This window comes from Zootermopsis nevadensis, unplaced genomic scaffold (assembly GCF_977971745.1).
Source record: "Zootermopsis nevadensis isolate Lab colony 2312 unplaced genomic scaffold, Znev_1.0 Znev_ptg000002l, whole genome shotgun sequence".
Taxonomy (NCBI): Eukaryota; Metazoa; Arthropoda; class Insecta; order Blattodea; family Termopsidae; genus Zootermopsis; species Zootermopsis nevadensis.
Window position 1 is genome coordinate 14619303 of NW_028259134.1, and position 22358 is coordinate 14641660.

Here is a 22358-nt window from a genome sequence, read left to right on the forward strand (position 1 = left end):
ATTATGAAGTAAAGAGAGGTGGGATATGAAAGAAATCAATATGTCACATGGTTTGCTAAAAGAATGAAATTTATTATTTTGGAGACTGAATTTAATTGTAATATGGAAAGCAACAATAATGGATTAATCATGTGTTTCTGATAATATTGATATGAAACAAATCCTAATATAAACAAATAAGTGCAGTTTACCAGCTGAAAGTTTGATTTCAGTAGTCTTGAGCTGTTTCAGTGATCAAACCACATACATGATATTGTAGCATAATCAATGATTACACATTGAATTCTATGTTTAAAAACACAAAATTAATTTATTTCACACTATTACAATTGACTAATTTCTGTCATTTCACAAGTCACAGTCCCGGTTATCTGGATGTAAATGTTCTCTTCTACATTTTACTGTTTTCTTGGGTTCCTGCTGCTGGTTGGTAATGCAGCTGCTTAGTTAGTACATACATGCAGAGTACTTTGCAATCCACAATGGTATAAAGGAGCGTGATAAAATATCTTGTTTTCTACCATACTGGATAGGAAAAATTAATGAGACAAGTATTTACCTTCTAACAAGTTTATTAAAGTAGTCACTTGTGACTGATTATAAGGTATTCATTTGTAATCATCTCATAACTAAGAATGATAGGTTGAAAAACTGAAGATTGGAAACTACAAACTCATCATGTTTTATTTTTAACATATGTAGTTTCAACTTGTGTGACAGGAAACCATGAAACTGAATAATGTAGAAAGGTAGTTACATGAAACAAGAAAACTCCTGTTATGTTAGTTACTTCAAGTTCTATTAAAATATGTCACATAGAAGGTAATTTTGTGTTTATTGCATAGTTTCTATGTGGAATACAATGTACAATATTTTACATAAAATAATTTATTCTGCTGTATTTTTTACAGTAGAAAAATATTTAAACTTAAACACTAGTCATGTATCAAATATGTTCCTTTTCTGATATCTTGTGTTCTTAATTTTCTCATGAAAATACTGTGCCCAAGTATTCATTTACATATTTTTCATATAACTTTTTGAATTCCAAATAAATATTCTGATACAATGTACATACAATATAACACTTGAAACAGTACAATGAAGTAAACTTCGTGATTTAGTTAGTTGCATTTAATTATTTTACATCTTTTATTGATTATTTATTTATATATATAGTACTGTAATTTGGTAGCATGAGTAGGAACAGCTTTCTGTGTGTTTCTGATGTTTCTATACACTTGATCTGGCACAATCCAGCACAGGTTTGGTTTTGGAAATGCATTCCTGTCTCTTGACAGACGCATGATGTCCAAGCAGAAGCACAGGTGCTGAACGTTTTTGTGTGTCTTGTATGTGTGTGTGTGTCTCTCTGCAACACTGCTCTCTCAGTAAATTGATCTGTCTCCATTAAACCCATCCTTCGCCATGGAATAAGTGGAATATAATTTCATGTCATGGCACATCACTATCCTTTTTTATTTTAAGTTGAATAGGTGATCTTTAATGATATTCATACATTCATGTGTGTCTAATTGTTTATAATTATGCACAGAAATTCATTGTTTAATTTCAGATGCAATGTGAGCAACAATAGCTTTAGAAGTTTATTTTCATGCTGACCAGAATGAAAGGTCAAAATTGTTTGGTCCTTTAAACTGTGTTAGTTAGACTTATAACATTTTCTATTTCAAATTCAGGAAAATATAGATTAACCTTTATTGTACGGGAAGACTCTATTTAAACCCCTATATTATCAGCCTGCTTGTCTGAGTTTAACATCGTTGTTAATGGCCATCAGTAGGCTAGTATGATACTAATAGCACTGAGCTGTGTGTAAGGTGCCACACAAAGCTGATAAAGTTAATGTCACATATTAGCTGTCTTATTATAGACTGTTGAAATTAAGGAAAACTTCAAATATTTACATTACAATTAGGAAAACTTATTATAAAATGTAACTTAAATAATTTATATTGTAACATTAAACCCAAGATAGAGTTATTTATAAATTCCAAAATATTGCTTTTAATAATAACCATAAATAGAATTGTGACAATTATGACAGATTTAAGTTATACCCACACTGTTCATTCAAATTTGTTGAACACTATACAGCAATTTGGCAATGGGGAATTTTTTTATATTCAAAGCTAACAACTTGAGATTTCATATAGGAATTTGACTTACCAGTAAGTTTTAAAGGATTATGCATGGTCATATAACATAACCAGTATGGATATAGTTTGTGCTCTGTTTTCTAAATATTTAATTTATTACTTTGAAATTCATTTCACTTATTCCACAGTTCCTGCTTAGTAAATTTCCATGTTTCAGTCAAACATACCAGCTACAAACATGAAACCTAAATCAAAAATGTATGTTGATGGAATACATATTTAGTTCATAAACATTGTAACTGCAGGTTTCAGTAACATAAAATTAGGGCTTTTTATGAATTCCAGTATTCTGTTGTTCTTTGGCTGTTAGATTATTTTTATTTGACTGTTCCTTTTCCTTGTCTAAAGGGACATGAAAAAGAAACATTGCAAACTGCTGATGCATGGTAATTCACTGAATTTGTCAACTAATTTAATCATGTTTCAAAGTCATAATCAAAACAGATTTTTTAGTTTTAATTTGGTATACAAGAGAATCAATTCTACTTTATTTTGGCATTATTTTCTGGGCATTACATCTGAAATTTATTGCTATCGTATTTGTCATTGTAATTCTGGAGTGAAATTCATTTTAATTTATATACTGCCCAAAATAAAATTCTGTTTGACTACATACAATCATAGATACAAATCTTACAGATATCCCTTAAATTATTTACCATACATCAGGAACATTTTATTTAAGCTCCCTTATGTTGAAAGCACTTCATTATTTTATGTCTGCGTTAGATACTATATGTCCTCGAGCCACTGCTTACTGATATACTAAACCACACAGTCAGTTTGGCCAGTAGGTAGCTAGCTAGATAGTGGTGAAAAAAGCACATCAAAACGAAAATGAAGTTCACTGTGGTAGAGCTAAGAAAGATTGAAGTATTAAGTTCGTCATTTCTAGTCACATTGACATCTAAAATTTATAATCATGCACTTAAAGAACCAATATATCAGTGCATTTAAGTCATCCTTTAATTAACAGATGTGTGGATCAACATATAAATTAAGCAAAAGGCTACAGCCAGTGGATTAGTATTCAGAAGCAAACAAATAAAATACATTTAAAATGTCTTAATAGAGGATTTTGAACATAATGCTGTTGTATTTCTTTTGTAGTTTAGAAAATAAATGTATAGTATATATAAAATATTTGAAAATAACAGTATAAAGAACTTGGCATAAAGTCTGTTGTAAAGCTTTGTTGTAAAGTGCATTATTTTAATGGAGACAGTTTTGTTTTACATATTATTTAGGTATTATAAAATAATATTTAATTGTAAATATAATCAGAGCCCTAAAACTAATATTGCAGTTAATTTGGTGCATTCCAAATGGCATAATAAACTTTATAATTTATAAAATTAAGGCAGTGAGTAATGTAAAATGGGAAATCATTTGCACATATGCAACATGTTTAAAATTCAGAATGACCTGTAGTATTAGATTTTCAGAAAAGTGGACACAGAAAAAATAATATTCTATATTCTTTGTAGTTTAGGAATAAAGAGTAACAACATTACTGAACTGTTGGCACAATTCCACAAATGTAAAATTTCAAAGTTTATTAATTAATAGGTAACCATTATTTCTTGGCATTTATTTTTTTCATGAGTACCTCATTCAAAAATTAAAATATACCATGATCTTTGATATATAACTTAGTATATTACATCATTTTATCTGTCATCTCTTCTGCCTGCAGCCCCTTATATAAGGTTTAAGGACATGGATTTAGTGTTCTGAATACTTTGCATATGTGGTTCAAACATTTTCATTTTCAAACTAAGAATAGTTTGTTTACATTTGAGATGTTTGTAGTCAGAGTTTTCGATATTTGATGTGGGTTAGACCCAGGCTTGGTGATAGAAGATGCATAACAAGATGAAAATGGAGAAGTTGATCTTTAAATTGCATCACACAAACCAGCAGTATGTCCAGCAAAGTAGAACATATCTAATCACCTTGAAACATAATGGTTATTGAAAAGAATAACTTCTTTTTATGTTGGTAATGAGAATTCTCTAGCTCTAGCTTTGACAAATGTGCATCCAGCTTACCTTCCAGCATGGTTGTAAGCTAAAATGCAAAACTAGAGAGCATTTACATGAATATATTCTTATGACCTTCACAGTTTGAACCCTAAAATCTAAATTACAGAGAAATAGTATCAGACAGTAAAATAAAAAACAAATACAATTCAAAGTGAAAGATTACAGTAAGTACATAACTCTTAACATAAAAAATAAACATTATGGACAAATACTTGTTGTCTTTGTAGATTAGGTCCAAAATTTGGGGATGCTGTGATGTTACGTTAACTTCCACAAGTTTTAGAAATCCAGAAATAAAAGTATCAATGATGTTATGAAACAAGGTATGACAATATTAAAAAATGGAAAATTAGAAATCAATACCCTAATGAGTACAAGGATGTAAAGATGAAAACTGAAAAAATAACTGCTAAGATATTCAGACATCTTATGAACACACATTTGCCTTTTGGTGTAGACTTTGATCACTGTGATAAAACCCACAATCTGTGCTTTGGGTTTAGCACATAATATTATTTCAAATGATATTGTAGGTCAGAATTCTGTGAATATATGAAATACCAGTATAAAACTATCCAAACTGATAGAACTTGAAACCTAGGAGTAGACATTTAAACAAACACTTCATTTATATTATTTCACTCTGATGTTACTGTCATCTTTTATCATGCAAACATAATCAGAGTTGTTGTTGTTGTTGTTGTTTAGTATTTTGTATTTAGTATTTTGTATATGCCAGAAATTTTGCATTTTATTTAGATTTTGGGTTTTGAACTGAATGTCTGTGGACATTTCTGTGGTACTGTGTGTAATGGTTTAAGTGTGTGTGTTTGGTGTTTGTCTTGATATTTGCAGATATGGTGGAAGCTTCTGGTAAATGCTCTCTTGTGTATGATAATTCTCCATCCTTGTTAATAATCTTACTTGGTGCAGGCAGATTGCTGAAAGAGAACTTTCCATGAATATTATTTATGTTGCAAGTGTGAGATAATTATAACTGCTTTAGTTTGCTTTTAGTAAATAATTCAAGAAAAATAAATATAAAAATGTTCTTGTTTTTCAGTAACAATATTATGATTTAGATCTGCAAAATACAATACGTAGATGAGACAGGGAAGTTTAGAATGTTTTGTACCAGCTCCTAAATTGTGAAATGGCTAATTAAAATAAAAAAGTTATATATTTCTTACCTTGGAAGTCTGTGATCAACTAGAAAATGTTCCCTTGAATTACTCATGATGGCATAACTTTCTCAGAGTGAAACATTGAATGCAGAAAAAAACTCACTAAGTGAAAATACATTTTTCATTGTTAATCTGAGCAATTATTTCAATGAGTAAAAATCACTAGTGTTTGTTAATGCATATAGAAAGTGCATGTTCTTATACATACTGAAAATTTTAATTATTCCTAACAAATCTCTCTGTGTTGAAAATAATACAGGTACATATTACAGAATCTGAATATTTTAGGTTAATTTTTGTTACTTCCATACTTATTCAATTATGGCTAAAATACAATGTGGAAAGTGGCATCCACAAGACATGGCGAAATTTGGTTAGGGTAGGAAGGATAGTTTAGTTAAATTTGCTGGTTGAAACCCTGAAGACACTGTTCAAGATGCATGTAGTGGGTAAAGTGAAGCGAGGTGCAGAAAATAAAGCGGTGGGAATGAGTGTGGCAGAAAAGCTTCTTTGCTTCCTGAAGTCAGAAATGAACTGATTGCCCTCAAGTAGGATATCTGTCTAGTGGTTAAAGAGGTATGAACATAACTTTTGTCATGTTTAACAAGTGTTTCAGGGAGTTACATTTTCGAAAGAAATATGTGCATCTGCCTACAGTAGAGGCCACAAACTTCTTCTGATCAGAAGAGAAAAACACAGTGATTAAATATTCCATTGTAATTTAAGTAAATTGAACATTCTTCGGAACTTGAAATATATGTTGTAACAAGCAGTCTGTCTGCATCAAATCTTTTGTGTATAATTTCCATTCTAAACCACCTGGTATTAAGTTATGTTTTGTCAATTGTGTCTGGTGATTTCTTTCCTCATCACTGTGCTATGTGATCTTTGTTTTTATTTATTTTCATTTGTTTTTTTTCTTGGTTCTTTTTAATATTTGTTCTAGTATGACAAGCAAAGCACTGTGTACAAGGAAACTCTTGGCTACATGAACATCGGCTTCACCAGCATGTTTACCATTGAGTGTATTCTCAAGATTGTGGCGTTTGGAGTGCGGGTAAGGAACACCCTAATCTTAAAGCAGCAGCATCATTAACTACATCAGCAACAAAACACATTTATATTTCTTTGTTATAGAGAGAAACAGTCAGATAAACTCAGTGGTATAAATGGGACCTGACTAAAATAATCATTACTAGGTTGTCGAGTTCTGACATTTGTTATGTAAGACATTTCTTCTTTCATGAAGGAAGATACTGAATTATGGTTCATGTAAAAGTTTAATATGTCTTTGACTACAGTTTTTTAAATGCTGCAACCCTCTACTTTGTAATAATATAAAAATGAAGATAAAGTTAGTGGAAAGATGTACTGAAATTACTAATTTGTGGTAAACTTGCAAGCATGGTTGCACCTTCTGTGACACTTATACTTTGGTAAATGAAATTATATCAAACGTTATGTGCTTCATAAGTCCAGGATAAATGCATGAATTAAAAACTAGACTAAACTAAACTAAACTAATCCTCATATTTATTTACTTGCTGTTGCGGAATGCAGTGGACAAGAATGATAGGCATCTAGTCCTTCAAGTAACAAATTTTGTTTTAATAAGCATGATAAATCTGCAGTATAAATAAGTAAAATAAAAGAGTTAAAAAAATTTAAGCTTCATTGTTCAGTATACTTTTTTACCAGTACTGCTAGGTATTTCTTCCTTCCTCCATCAGAGACTGCCAAAATTGTCAACATGACAACCAATTTTGGAAATGGAATATCATGATAAATAATGTCAGCTCCCATTTTGCCTTTGAGGGAAGGAGTGCTGGCTTTTTCAATTTCATCTTTGCTTGGAGAAGTAACCTAAATTTATGAAATATTGTGCCATATTAATGTCATAACAATTCAGGGATATTAGTATTGACCCATAATCCACTTTACCTGAATGGCATTGCTACTTATGTAATTTATCACACATCAGTCACTAAAATTTTTACTTTAAGCATAATTATTCTTCTCAGAAGAATCAGATGTATTAAGTTTGAAGTTATTGAAAAAGCACAGCCATGATGAATGGAATTCTCCATATGATATTCAATTTAAAATATAGCCACAGAAGCTAATTTTTGCCACATATTAGATTTAGGTTTTTAATAAATAAATATTAGCAGTATGATAGGGCTATTGTCTATTAAATTGTAGGACATCATATTTCCTTCTATAGTTCTTCAAATTTAATGTGTGTAGGATACGTTTTTCACTATTGAGGTGTAGATATGTTAAATTAATGTTGATGTGTCGGTCACTATTTAAAGGTGAAGTGTATTAAGACTTAGTGAACTGAGAAGCTAAATTCAATATCAAAAATAATGATTAATTAGGAGAAGATGATGTATCCCTCTTCCCTTGTATCCTCCCAGACTTTATATTTATTAGCCATGATGTTTGGCCCGTTTTCCTTCAGTCAATGAGAGAGCATGTGGCATTAGATGTTTAGCATGAGATTGGTTATTGCCCCATGAATATGGTGATGCTGAATGTTTGATTTGCCTGTGCATGCTTTGTCTTACAGTAACATGTCAGAGGCATGGCTTGTTGATGGTTCAGCATGGTGCTGTTTTGCATGAATTGGCTGTTGAAAGTGATATGATGTATTTGCCATTGCTATAAATAGGCTGTTTGAAGAACATGACCCTGCAGTTTATGGTCTAATTAGTGTCTGACCTCAAGGACTATGACTGTAGTACCTTCAGTACTAACCTTATTGGATGAATGTTTAGCCCTTTATTAACCATGGGCATTAATTACACATTTGAATGTGGTAATGTTGCCATGGTATGCTAATCAGAACTTGGATTCAGTGCCACATAATGTGATTTGGCCTCAAATTGGACTTGTTTCATTCTTACGAAAGTAAGATTGGAATGTTTTCTTGATATTAAATGCATGCTTTATCTCACATAAATAAGATGGTTTATGTTAAAATAAACCACCTATTTAGAGATAGCCCTTTGTTGTGCTTCCTTTGATAAATAGTCTGGTTATGTGCACATGTATCTGCTTTTAATTATTTGGTTGTGTATAAGGTTTTAAATCTTTTCTTTACAGGTTGGAATAAAATAACTAGAATGAACTGCATTTAATATGTCTAGTCAGTATTGCCGAACTCGTGGCAGCTCGGCCCTGTAGTGTTGAGTTGAATTCTGTAGTCATTCAGTAGACACAGTGTTATTCCACAATGGAGATAACCCGCCCATCCATGGGAATGTTTAATTGTAATGCGATGATATTTAGTTTGATTTATGGAAGTTGTTTAAGTTGTTTTTTTAGGTTCCTGGTAGTTGGCTGTGCTGTGCGGCTACATTTGCAGACAGTGAACTGGACCAGTGTGAATGTAGCCCTTCACTTTCAAATGCCTGCTTTGTAGTTTATTAAATATATTATTCTTATGCCAGTTGCCAGAAGTTAGTTTTTTATACAATTTTTGAAGGGCTTCTTTTATTTTCTGGCAGTATTCTCTTATATTTCAAAATTCTGCTTCTTCACAGTGTAGAAGAGTCAATGCCTGAAGAATGTGGCTTATGTCTGTATAATGTTCTATGAGAGTAACTTATTATTATGGTATATAATTATATGTATATTTATGCAGCAAAATTAATTTAACATAAAATCTTAAGCACTGAAAGCATAAAATTTGAGGTTTTAATGCTGCAATGTTTATTGCCAACATTTGCTATATTGAATGTGTTCTGAAATAAAGAAGGCCTTCAGTTTTCTCTGAAAGGAGAAAATATTCCATATGGGACTGGAATGTCTTTCATGCTGTCATAACTAATTACATAAACTAGACTGCATAGAATCAGGAGTCTTATCACCAGAGGGTCATTAGAATACTCCTTGATAAGCTTTTCTAGTTACCCATTAAGAATAATTTTTTCTTCTTACGCAAGTTGTGCATATTATAGTAAGTTACTACCAAAGTGGCAGTGGTGTTCTGCCATAAAGAATAATTATTTTGACTTAGTTTGTAAAATTTCCTTTAAGCCTTATGCTGTACAATCTCTATCCCACATTTTTAAATAGAATATAACATTACAGTTAACATTTTATGTGTAAGGTCTTAATATCATCACATTATCTTTATGGCATTAGTGTAATGTAACTCAAGAAAGGTTAACTACTAAAAGCCAGAAGTGGTCATCTTAAGGAAAAAACATTGTCCAAACATAACATTATTTATTGTAGATCTCATGTTACAAATTTAATTATTACTGGGATTTGTTGTTCTAATATGAATCTAAACATAAGATGAAACATGAAAATTGTAATAATCTGAACTGTGAAACACATGTTATAAGCCATTGTGCCTTATCAGGATATATTTCACTATACTTAAAACCCCTGGTTAAATAGCTATTACACATTTTCATAACTCAGGAAATGTAATAATATTGACACACTAACCCAGACTACTTCTGTGCTTCCCTACTGAAAACTGGGTACTGTGAAAGACTTTGAAATTTCAGGTGAATGACATTAGAATTACATCAAAATTTATAAATTCCTGACCAGCTGAATAACTGTCGGCTTTTTAAGAAAGGCTGTGCGCTGTGCTATTAGTGGCAAACAGATTGTTGAAGCAGCAAAACTAGACTTTTATTCAGTGATTGAATGTCACAATTTAGTGGTTAGCATTACTACTCTACTTTCAGGAGTTAATATTTTCAATTGCCAGCCTGAATACAGTTGCCATATTTGAGGTGTTTGCAGGTTTACATAGTCACTGAGGAAAATGGGATACCATCTTCCTATCCCGTCTTTTCCAGTTCACCATTCAGAGCCATCTCACTGTTCTGTACTGTACAAATACTGCAGTTGAAAGTGTGCCATTAAATAAACCAAGAGTCATTCAGTCACTTCTTCAGTCAGGTATTTGAGTATTATCATCACTGTGGAAACAGCATGAGTGCATTTTTAAACATTAGTCAAATTAATTTTGGTACCTGGCACAAACTATATGTCAGCCTTTTTAATAGATGAACAATGTTCTGACTTCTTGTTTTAAGAATGGGAAACATTTCTTGTAAGTTGATTTTTTTAAAATTAATTTTCCATTAACTTAAAGGCAAGAAAACAGAGACATGGTAACACATGTGTGCATATTAGTAGAGAAATGTAAATATATAATATACATATTTATGTATTTATTATAATGACCTAGCACTTGTAAGTCATGTTTGGAAGGCAAAGTATTTTGAGGTGCAGCTTACAGACATGTTTAATAGTATGAGTATAATATACAAAAAACAACACAATGACTGGCTGTTGGAGAGATGACATGCAGGTCTGGAAACATTTACAGTTTAGGTTTTATATTGTAGCAAAATTTCATTATGCTCTTAGTTTTCCAAACATTTTATTGGAAAACTGTGTTAAACATTCCAAACATAAAGAATTGGTGTGCATGGATGATGTGGTTAACACAAGATACCAAATTTCCTGGTAGGTTAAAAGAACAATAACAATATAACAGTCAAATTTAAATTTCAGAAAGTCATACCATTTTCATTTGTAAAAGAAATTGTCTATTACATTAGTATTATTATTAGTATTATTATCAGTATTATCATCATTATTATATTGTAATAGTATTTCTATCTCTGCCACTTGAACAAAATCTTCTAAATAACACTCTTATCTACCTTTTTGGAAGGAAATAATATTTTAGTACTATGTGGTTACTGTAGAGTGAGTTTTGGAAGAAGAAGCAGAATACAGACTTTATATTTCTTTATATTTTCTGTCCGTTTATATGTCAGCATGATTCTGACACTGACTCAGAACATTGATTTATTTGTCATTTAGTCCACTGATTAGCACCATAAAATTAATCTTGCCATGCACTGTCTGATTTATATAAGGCCTCCAGAATTCACCCCACCATATGCCCACCTTGAAAATGGCAACTGCGGTGTTTGCTGAAATGTTGGGTAACACCAAACATTTGATGCAGTTCTCATCTGAAAGCTTGACTTATTGGTTTGAGACAATTAATTTGTATGTTATCTTTCTATTAACACAATAAAGTTGAAGTTTTTACAAACCACTTCTTGCATTCATGCATGGCAATCAGTTGGAAGCTTGGAGATGACCACGGATAAATTGTTTAAGAGACTGAGACTGGAGTCATGTGTAACATAAAGGTGACAAGTGTAGTGTTCTCGTCTTAAATGAGCATAGTGTTCTCGTCTTAAATGAGCATATTAATGACTAATAATCACTAAGAATCCTTCATAGTTTAAGTAAAAGAAGAGTTAATGTAGAAAGTTTAGTTAATTATACAATAAAGGAAATTTATCTTCTTGATTCAAATTGTGAATAATTAAGATATAGAAAAAATTATACACTCCTGATTCTATGCAAAATGAAAGACACAAACATGACAAGCAGTAGAATTGCTAACTTGTACGTGTTCTGTTTGTCTAGTACCACGACGCCCCACCACTGCTAGTCGATATCCTCCATATCATGAACTCGCTCTTCACCCTCTTCTTCCTCATAGAATGCCTGTTGAAACTGATCGCGTATGGATGCAAGGTGAAGCCCATTATTAAAGTCTAAACCTACAACATGCTCTCAGCATTGCTTGTGTACCAAGCTAGGAGGTGACCTGGTGGACATGCAGTCTTCTCACTCTTAGAAATATGGCTTAGATATATTTGGTTGTTTCCTTTCTAGAACTTTAAATTATATAACATAATTGAATTATTAGATATAAAATGTGTGCAACTGGATGTAGTAGTAAGCTAGCTCACTCAGATAGTAGATGGGACTTGACTTCTTAGGCATTCCTATTATCAAATTATATAAAGTTAAAATGATGATTTATTTAGTAATGTATTGAATCTGAAGAAAATACAACTTTTTTACATTTATGCTACAATCCTGTAAACTCACCTTGCACGTGTCCACCAGCTTTGGCATTATCTTTCTGTGAAACATCAGTGGATATTATTTAAAGTTTGATAGAATTTTGACATATTTGTTATCAACCAAGATTTATCCTGATATTTCCATAATTTAGAGCAATATATATACTACAAAATCACATTTTGAAAACATAAACTATTACCTCCAAATCAAAGAAAACTTGCATACTACTCTTTGGTCTGATTGATTTATATTTTTCATTTACACATATCATAGAGACCTAAATAAAGACCTAATAGTACAAGAAAAAGGGAAAAAACAGAAAAAAATGTTATGTAGGTCTCAATAGATAAGGACAAACACAGGAAGTCAGAATAAGGCTGTAAAAACTCAAATAATTAAATACTGACTACTGGTGTGTTATTATGGCCACTAGTATATAAGGTGATGAAAATATCTGCCATACATATTACACAAAGTTTTTACTCCTGAAACTCCTGAATTTACATAAAATTAAAGACCTTAATAAAATCTAAAAATGTTATTTTATACATTTTCAGAATGGTGTGTTCAATTAAATGCAAACGAAGTAATACATTCCTGTATCCCTTATTAGCTGTGTTGTATACATTGCTCTTCTTTTTCAATTTTCGGTTCTTGTATTTTTACAGCAGTTTGGCACACAAAGAATAAGTTGAAAGAAACAAATTTATTTGTATCTACAATGCAATCAGTGCTGTAAGAGAATGGACATTTACAAAGAATATATCTGGAAAATATATACTACATAACAATACACCCATTCACTCTTGTTTCATTTGAAAATAAACTTAAAAATAGTGTATTCTAAGTGAGACACTGGCATGTTGAAACTCTGAGATTATTCCAAAATTATTTTCTATCTTCTGTATTGAATATGTATTCTTGTGAATACATCAATGACAGAAGGAATGCCTAGCTGTAATACAAGTTCCAGTTGCCTCATCCTCATTAGTTAAGCTGTTTAGTGGTCGGTCCTAGAACAAACTTAGATTTACTATGTTTTAGTATCAGCCCAGAGTGTCTAGACAAATTAATATACTGTCAGTCGCTGTGTGTAGATTGTGTGAGTAGCAGGCCTATACAAATTCCCCCAATATTTATTACCATTAGAATCCACTTGGTTATGAACTGAATCATAAGATTGCTATTAATTAAAATGCTGTTTCTGGATCTGATTCAAATTATTTTTGTAAGTATTGTTTCAGTATGCAATACATTGCACTGAGGTAGATATTCAAAATTCTGAATGAAGCATCCAAAGTAACAACATACTGAATGGAATTGGCATCATATTGTCCATTTTTCTCATGTACAGGAAAGAACCTCCCGTCTTAATTTGTTATATATTATCATCAATAATTTATTCAGCAGCATCACTTCATGCCCATGGAGGTGTGTGCCACTGTTGTTTAAATTGCCAGTGGCAGTATTTAAGTAACTTTTCTGATAAGTAGGTGCTCCTCATGTGGCACAGTCAAGTAAAGTGATTGACTGTGAGCTGGATGACCAGGGTTCAGTTCCTGGCAGCAGAAGATTTTTTCTTTGCTATGACATCTAGACAGGTCTGGGGTCTGACAGGCCCTGTATCCAGTGGGTGCCAAGATATGTTGCCAGTGGTAAATAAGCTGGAGCATGAAACTGACTGCTTACCTACATCTAGTGCCAAGGTTCAGAATAAGTGGAACTGTACCTCCACTTCTACCTATGTCTTCATGGTGTGGTGCTTAATTAAGTGCAAGGATAATTTTACCCAATCTGTCCTGTCATTCAGATATTATTAATATGTCTGTATTACCTTGCCCCAATTATCTGTATAATTCTGTGTGCTATATATACCATTCTAATCTAAAAAAAATTGTTTTTGAACTTTCAAACCAAGTGGCTTCTTATTATTATATCTTAGTTTAGCATATGTAGATTTTAGAATTTGAGGTTCATATGGCAGTGAGTATGAAGATGGCTATTTTGTGGGTTGTAGTGCTGTATAGTGTGGTAGAAGTTTACCAACATTTTGGAGGTACTGGCTGTTTCCTTCATCACCATCATCTCCATCATCCTAATGATGATGATGATGATGATGATGATGATGATGGAGGCAGCAGACAACATGGCACGAGAACCCAGAAGATAACCATTTTCACATGTAGATTGCTCAATAACTTTACTCTCTTCCTGATATTTACCCAAATGTTCATTTTACCATCAATTGTTCAAGAAATTTAATCCCTCTAATTAGAATTATTATTTTTTCTCCAGGAAAGTTTTATATACCTCTTTCTTAACCTCTGATCTGTACCACATGAGGCACATACTGTATAAAAATATTGATTGACAAGCTAACTACAAGGTATAATATGCTTTAATTAATATGAATTTCTTAGAAATATGAAATTTGAGATTCTCACAATGGTGAAAGTGCCAGCTGTGGGTTTCTGGGCTCTGATTCTTGTAGGCAGTTACCATAACTTTGGAAGGACATATTACCTGTATCTTTAAGGTAGAGGTGGACCCTAAAGATGGAGGCATTATAATCCTCTAAAATATTAGTAACTACCAGCAAAACTGCACAAAAATACAAACTTTAAAGAAAATGTTTGACATCATTACAAATATTTTTATGATTTTCTAATTGCATATTCATTTCAGACTAAGTATTCACTAAAAATGTGCCATGACACATGGCTATTAAAGGTTAATGAACAGATATTGATCTGATTTGATAGTAAATAGGCTATACCAAAAGTTTACAGTGAATTTAATTCAGTTCGCATCAGTCAGTTATAATTTATACTTTGCATGAACCTAAATTGAAGTTTATCATACTTTTAAAAACCAACTTAACATATACAAAATTAGTTCATAATACAAAGCATGGACCTTATAAGATCTACAACTTTCATTTTAAGCATTTTTCAATATGGTGAACATTCAGTGAAATGTAAGGAAAACTAATTCATGCATAACTGTGTGCAGTGGAATTTCTTTGCAACTGTAGAAATGTAAGTGCAGTAGATGAACAAGACCAGTGAGATGTGCAAAATAAAGATAATATATTTGGAAAAAATTTATGTTTTTCCAGAATACATTACAACATTATATGTTTGTTCTGCTTGTTTTAAATATTGTGACTCTTAATTAAGCTAATAATTATAATCAGAGTATTGCTTTGTTTGGGGAAATATAAATATACTATGCTGTTGTCAGCTGAGATGTCAAACTCAGTGCTACATGTCATTTTCTGTGCATGTTCCTAGATTGGGGCACAGCACTTTTACCTTCCCTCTACTACATGTGTGGGTGAACTGAGTAACATTGCTGACAAATATTCTGTTTCTTTAAGCCTACACATTTACATCCAAAACAGGAATGGAATTTCAGTTTTTTAATTTAACACGTCTTTTATCAAATTGGCATTTTTTATAATGATGTCAAAACTTATACAAAGTAATTTACATTAACTTTTTCAAGTATTGTTATAATAATTATATCAAAGTATGAAAGAGACTGAGGCTTTGGCATGCAGTGTGCATAGGGGAAATGAAAGTCTGACATATCTATATAGATACTTTAACCTCAGAATGAGGTAGCCCAGAAAGGTAAAACTTATTTTGCGCTTAATATTAAAATAGTTGCTGAATTGATAGGTTATAAAGTAAATTAGAGTCATTTGGCTCACAGAAGGCTTTTGTGGCAGTGACAGACCTCTGAATTTTAAAATTATGGGGAATTATTTTTGGAGGTACTAGGATCATATTACTTCAATTATTTTGTTTCAACCATACTATCAAATTTAAAAACTTACACCTCTGGTTTGTATATGAGCTAAGTCTTGATTTTATGAATAACATTCTGCAGGACCTTGAAATTTTCTTCCCTCATTACTGAAATAAAATTTTAGTTATTATTCCCAGCTGTTAGGTGTTTTGAAAATTCTTTCTGCCCCATAATACTTAGTCAAGAACTGAAAGAAGTATTCACCATAATGAAAAATAATGACATACACAAAATAACAAAGCAGTTAGATTCATTATACTGGTTTTAATTAAAGAATTCATATTAATGAAACTTTGTTTCTGTATATTGTATTTGTATGTCAGTAATATCTGTTCTTGTGTTGTATGTGCCCTCCTTGTCTGTAGAGTATACAGTACTTAATGTTACATTTCCTAAATTCATTTATTTACTTCCCATCTTTTATTTCCTGTCAAATAATGGATAGATTTAAGCATAATCATTCAATTCAAATAGAAATGCTGTGACAGGTAACAGTAACTCTAAGTAGGATTGTAATTGTAAGTGGGTTCTCACAGCACAGTTGTAGTTCCGTGTAATCTGGTAGTTCATTGCTGTTTCAGAGGTCCTTGCTGCCTCCATCATCAGAGTGATGAGTAAGTCATACTCATTGCATGGACCTCTGAAATGCTGATAAATTTCTACCAGACTACATGGCACTACAACCCAGAAGACAGCCATCAACAGTAATTGTAAATTATAATAAGTATAGTTTCTGTATAATATTTAATATTTCCCATTAGAGTGGGTTGGTTTGCTCAACAGGTAACCTATAAAAATAGTTTTCTTCACATTTCCTTTATGGCAAAAGCAGTGGAATTTGGTTCTGAATTAATTTTCAATTATTGTCATTCTGGAAGCATGACCTCAGGCTACCTCTGAGTTTGGGCCACTGGTAAGGGTTTGGGTTGTAGATACTTCAGGGTTTTTTTTCCTATTGCTCATTAGTCAAATTTTTTAAATTGAACAGCCTTCTTCTTTTCAGTATTAGGGGACACGCATTATGTCTTTATTAATTTCTGAAACTCAGGTGCTCTACTTTCTTCATGGAAAAAAAAAAACATAAGGCTGTTAAGTTGAATGTTTTTAAGAACAGATGTATTTATTTTTTATTATTAAATTTAATTTTGTGTATTTTTAGTAAGGACATAAAATATGAAGTGATTGGAGGGGATGATTTTAAGCTTGGAATCATGTGTGAGAAATGAAAGTGTACTTGGATTTTATGTTGATGTACTGATGTGTTTGAAGGCACCCCACTTCAGCATAGTATAACACACATTTTCAGACAGATTAATTTTGCTGTTTCATCACTAGACTAATTGAGTTTGTAAACTATGTAAAGTTACTCCACATTCTCAGATGACTGAACATCACACCACCAAATTAGAAAAATAATTATTAATTTTTCTATATCACATTTTATAATGAAAGTATAGCTTCCTCAGAATCAGGCTTTAATATGGCTTTAAAGCCCTGATTTACTCAAATATAGTTTCAAATTGTTTCTACATAAATGTTATCTCTGTGGAAAGAAACGTCACTTTGAGAGTGAAATGTTTATTCTTGGTGTATTCATTAACTTTTAAAAAGTAGTTGCAGTATTAACTTAGGCAGAACGTGTTTTTACTTTTTCCATGTCTGAAGGAGAAAGTTCAAATCATTCTATCACCAGTAACAGATCAAATACATTATTCTTTCTCATTCAGAGCATATTTTCTGTTCTGGTTTAGTTACCAGTGGTAGAGTTTGTCAGTTTTTCCTCTTTGAAGAATCCCCATGTAGTATTGACCGATGGAATACAAACTCTACAATTGAATTTTGTAACATTAAGGTTAAAAATATACACCCTACTTTAGGATATGCAAAGTCTAAACATATAAATTAAATTTACAGTATAAGGACTGAAACTGAGTCTTAATTTGAGATCTGTAAACTGAAATCATAACAGCCTAATTTTGTACCTGAAGATAGCAGTGTCATATACAGCAAACACATTATTTAACTTAGGAACCACCTGATTGGATAATGTCATAATGAAGTATATCAGTCTTCTTCATCAAATTCAAGTGTGTGCAATTTTGAACATATGTGTGACTGAGTGTGTGTCCCATGATACTGAGTGGTATAGCATTGGAACATATATTATAGCCCACCTAGACAAGACTGGCATAGGGTCGACCATCAATCAACATTGGGTAAGTAGTGGACAGGACTGGAAACTGTGTTTGTAAAAACATATCTGTCATAATTAAGCTGGTACTGAAGATCTGAAAAAATCTATTCATAAGACCGAATTTGCAGTTTACAATAGGAAGTCTGATTATATTCCCATTTGTTCATGATAGTTTAATTTCAGATTTTCAGTTATTCAATCATGTCAGAATGTCTTTTATTGTAAATGTTTCTTTTTTCATAATATCAAGTGTTGTTCCAAAATATAATACGAATAGAAGAAATTTTTATTAAAACTTCACTATAAAACAGGTTTCCAATTTTAATACAGGAGACTAAAAACATACAACTTCTGTTTAAATTGTGATGTATCATGGAAGAACAGCTTTATGTCCACATATTAATGAACTCGATGGTATCAACCTTTTATATATACATTTTTAAGTAATTAAGGAAAATGTTAACTTTATTTTATATTCAAGACATGCTTTCATGATTTCATAATCTAAATCAGTGTTGTTGATGATCCAGTTCATGATATAACTATAAAATATCGACATTAAGTTAGAGATGCAAACTGTAAGCATTGACAAGCCTGATCTATGTTAAAGAAATGTGAATATTATCACATTAAGTAAATAGTTTCCCTTATAAGCATATAAAGCATAACTTAATTGTAGTCTTATATTTATCCTTTTCTGTGAAAGTAGAATGGAATAACCATCAGATTGCTATCTTCTCTTATATATTTTGGAGGTAAATTATTCAAGGTCTGGGAAATATACATAAGTAAAAAGTGGTTGTTTCATTTCTGTATATGATAATTCCAATTGCTTTTTATTGGTATGGTTGTCATAACCAGTCATTTTCTGTTGTTATGGTAGTGAGAATCATGATCATGTAAAGATTGGTCGTTTGGTTGTGTTCTATGTTAAAATCATATTTTATTGGTTTTAAAGTAATAGAATTGAAATCTCACATTTAAGAAGTTAATACAGTAATATCAATTTGACAAGAATGGACAATATTACAAGATTGACTTCTGGATTCAATGATAATGGAAACATTTTAACTGATTATTGTTTTCAAAAGTTCCATTTTATGATACATAAGTTGAATAGTCGCCACATTTATGCGCATCACACTAGATTATACCAAGATGGCTGCCATTGCTTTGGTTGCACCAAATTAGTGATTTGCATTTCATAACTGCAACCATTTATATCAAGAATTTGAAATAAAAGCACATAAAAATTCTTGATATCAGTATGTATTATCCAAGATACCAAAATTTAAAAACCTTTGATATCACTCAGGATAATATAAACTACATTTTCAATGAAATCCATTCCTATCTAGTATAACTTATTCATTATAATGTAAAAATTTTGTTCTTTGAACTATATGAAGATATGAAGATGGTGGTTTTCTGGGATGTTGCACTGTATAGTCTGATAGATATTAACTGGCATTTCAGAGGAACTCGTTGTCTACATGTCCAGCAGTGGAGGCAGTAAGCTTCTCTGAAAGGTGCTAATAATATGCACCAACTGTATTTTGCAACATTCCAGAACACAGCCATCTTCATACTTGTTGCAATAGGAACCTGAATGCTGACCATAATGTAAATAACAAACAGTTCATTGGATTGCTATATACATATGTATGTTAAAATTAACTTCATTAAGCATTTTATTACAATAAGAAACCAAATGCACAAACTTAGTCCAGTTTTAGTTTGTGATCTCATTATTTTAATTTCAGTTAATTTCTTTTCCACACTTATCAGCATACTTTCAGATATGAAAGATGTGTTTATTTCTAATTGTCTTTCATATCTGTATAAAACTTTAATTTGGTACTTTTCATGTCATTTTATAAACTTAAAATTTTTGGAAATCAGTGGTAAAGCATAATGGGTTACTTTGAGACTGAACCTTTTCAGAAGCTTCAGTAATAGTATTATATCCCGGTGTAGGCTACTGGACTGCCTTTCCTATGCTGTCTTTTTACTTAACATATTTGATTTCTTGATATTTTTATGTGGGTTTAGTCTCAACAGCATACTTTTTCATCAGTGAAAATTATAGTTTTTTATTAAATTGTTTCATAAGATATGATTGTAAATTTTATTAAATTCAGATTTTTCTACCATATCTTCTATCATATTCTTCTTTTATCATTTTGATTTTTAATTCATAAACATCCTGAAAATTCATATACAAGAAGATATTGTTTCAGCATCACGTAATTGTTTGTATTTTTCATATTGGCTGTACACACATAACTTACTTAAGTTTCGCAGCCATGCGCTGTTTGTGTTATAATGATTATACTAGATAAGAATGGCAGTTATGCTTTCTTTATGTTTTTTTAAATGTAAGGGGTTGATTTGTACTAAACTTTGCTGTGTGTTTGTCCAGTGGGTATAAAGTTTATTATGCAAATGGTAACCATGTGTGGGATTAAATATGGTCATGCTATTATGCAGAGTGAGTTTGTGCATGCAGCAAATATTCAGTCTTGATCACTGACTTAATCTCTCTTCCATTTCACTTTTTTTAACAAAAACCAAACTCCCAGTTTACCTTCATCCTATACATTAAACCTAAATGTTCATCCTGAAATAACTAAACTGAAACATAATCTAACTGGTGTTTGGATCTTGCAGCTCCAAGTTTGTTATTGCCAATAGCTGTTTCTTAATGCATGTTGAACTCTGTTAAGTAGACTATATATCATTACATTCATATTCTCTTCTCTATGTTATCTTCTTCATATAAGATACTTGACAGCAAGTAGCAATGTTCTTAAATTTTTAAGAAGCAGATATACACCTAATGCTAATGTGAAATGAGGCTTTTGCTGGATGGAATAACCGTTCTCTCGCAGATAAGAACAAAAATTATTTGTTTCATTCTGTGGGATCTATCATCAAAAGTCTTATATAATGCATTAAGCATTACTGTATTTGTTTCTGTATTATTTGTAACACCACAGCTTGTGTACATATGAACATATCAAATAATGACAAATTGATTCCCATTAAAATGGGGCTAACTATTACAAAACTATGTTCTGTTGTGTATGTGTAAATTCAAAACATTTATGTATTGGTTACAGAATTTCTTCAAGGATCCTTGGAATACATTTGACTTCATCACTGTTATTGGCAGCATTATAGATGCCCTAGTTATAGAGTTAGGGGTAAGTAAGACAGAAGTCATACCAGCGTGATGGTGCATGGCCTGCTCATCAGCTCTTATTAGTAATCTGTTGTGACATTTCAAGAACTTGAAGGGAAGCATTAAAATTTATATCATTTGGAAATAAGACTTGCAGATCCTGATATACGTTTACTGGTATTGTAGAAATATTCATCTTGTATTTCTGTCATGATGCTTTTCCTCATTTTTACACTACAAGACAAATTAAAATATTACTATGGTTTGAGTTTTGTGGAAGATGTTACTGATGAGCCAAATTAGCTCAATTAGTAACTAAGTAATGAGACCAGACATGATCTTGATAACCAAGATTCAATTTCTGCAAGGTATTTTTTTTTTGTTACATTGAGACCAGTTCTGGATCCCACCCAGCCTCCTATCCAATGGGTACAGGAGGTTTTTTTCCTCCAGCATACAGCAGCCAAAATGTTAAGGTAAACACTTGTCTTCTAGTGCCAAATTTAGAATGTTTGGAGCTTTGCATCTGCTCCCCTATTTGTCTTCATAATAGTGCCTAAGTACAGGTGAGTTAATTAAAACTACAACAATTTTAGAAAATGGAAATAAATATAACACCTGTACTGTAAACATTTAATACTTTTACTGAAATGTACTTGATCCTTAACTTACTCCTTAATTTTATTTTTTGATAATCATCCTTTCACCTGTTGTCATTCTCATTAGTTACAAAGAAACATTTGGCATTGAGTAACAAAACTAATTTTGTTTCGGTATTCCATAAATTAAGAACAAGTTGTAATTGATACAATATAGAATGATATG

General features: G+C 31.6%; 1 protein-coding gene across 23 annotated transcripts in view; it reads left to right on the forward strand.

Moving 5' to 3' along the window:
- Positions 1-22358, forward strand: part of cac (calcium voltage-gated channel subunit cacophony) — a 289078-nt gene that overhangs the window by 204481 nt on the left and 62239 nt on the right. For 15 of the 23 annotated variants that reach the window (XM_087350471.1, XM_087350455.1, XM_087350485.1 and 12 more), the window contains 3 exons: positions 6356-6466; positions 11896-12006; positions 21472-21555. In XM_087350471.1, the coding sequence (XP_087206597.1) occupies positions 6356-6466; positions 11896-12006; positions 21472-21555 (306 nt within the window). The remainder of the gene's footprint in view (positions 1-6355; positions 6467-11895; positions 12007-21471; positions 21556-22358) is intronic. The other 8 variants (XM_087350513.1, XM_087350480.1, XM_087350487.1 and 5 more) reach the window with 2 other exon arrangements.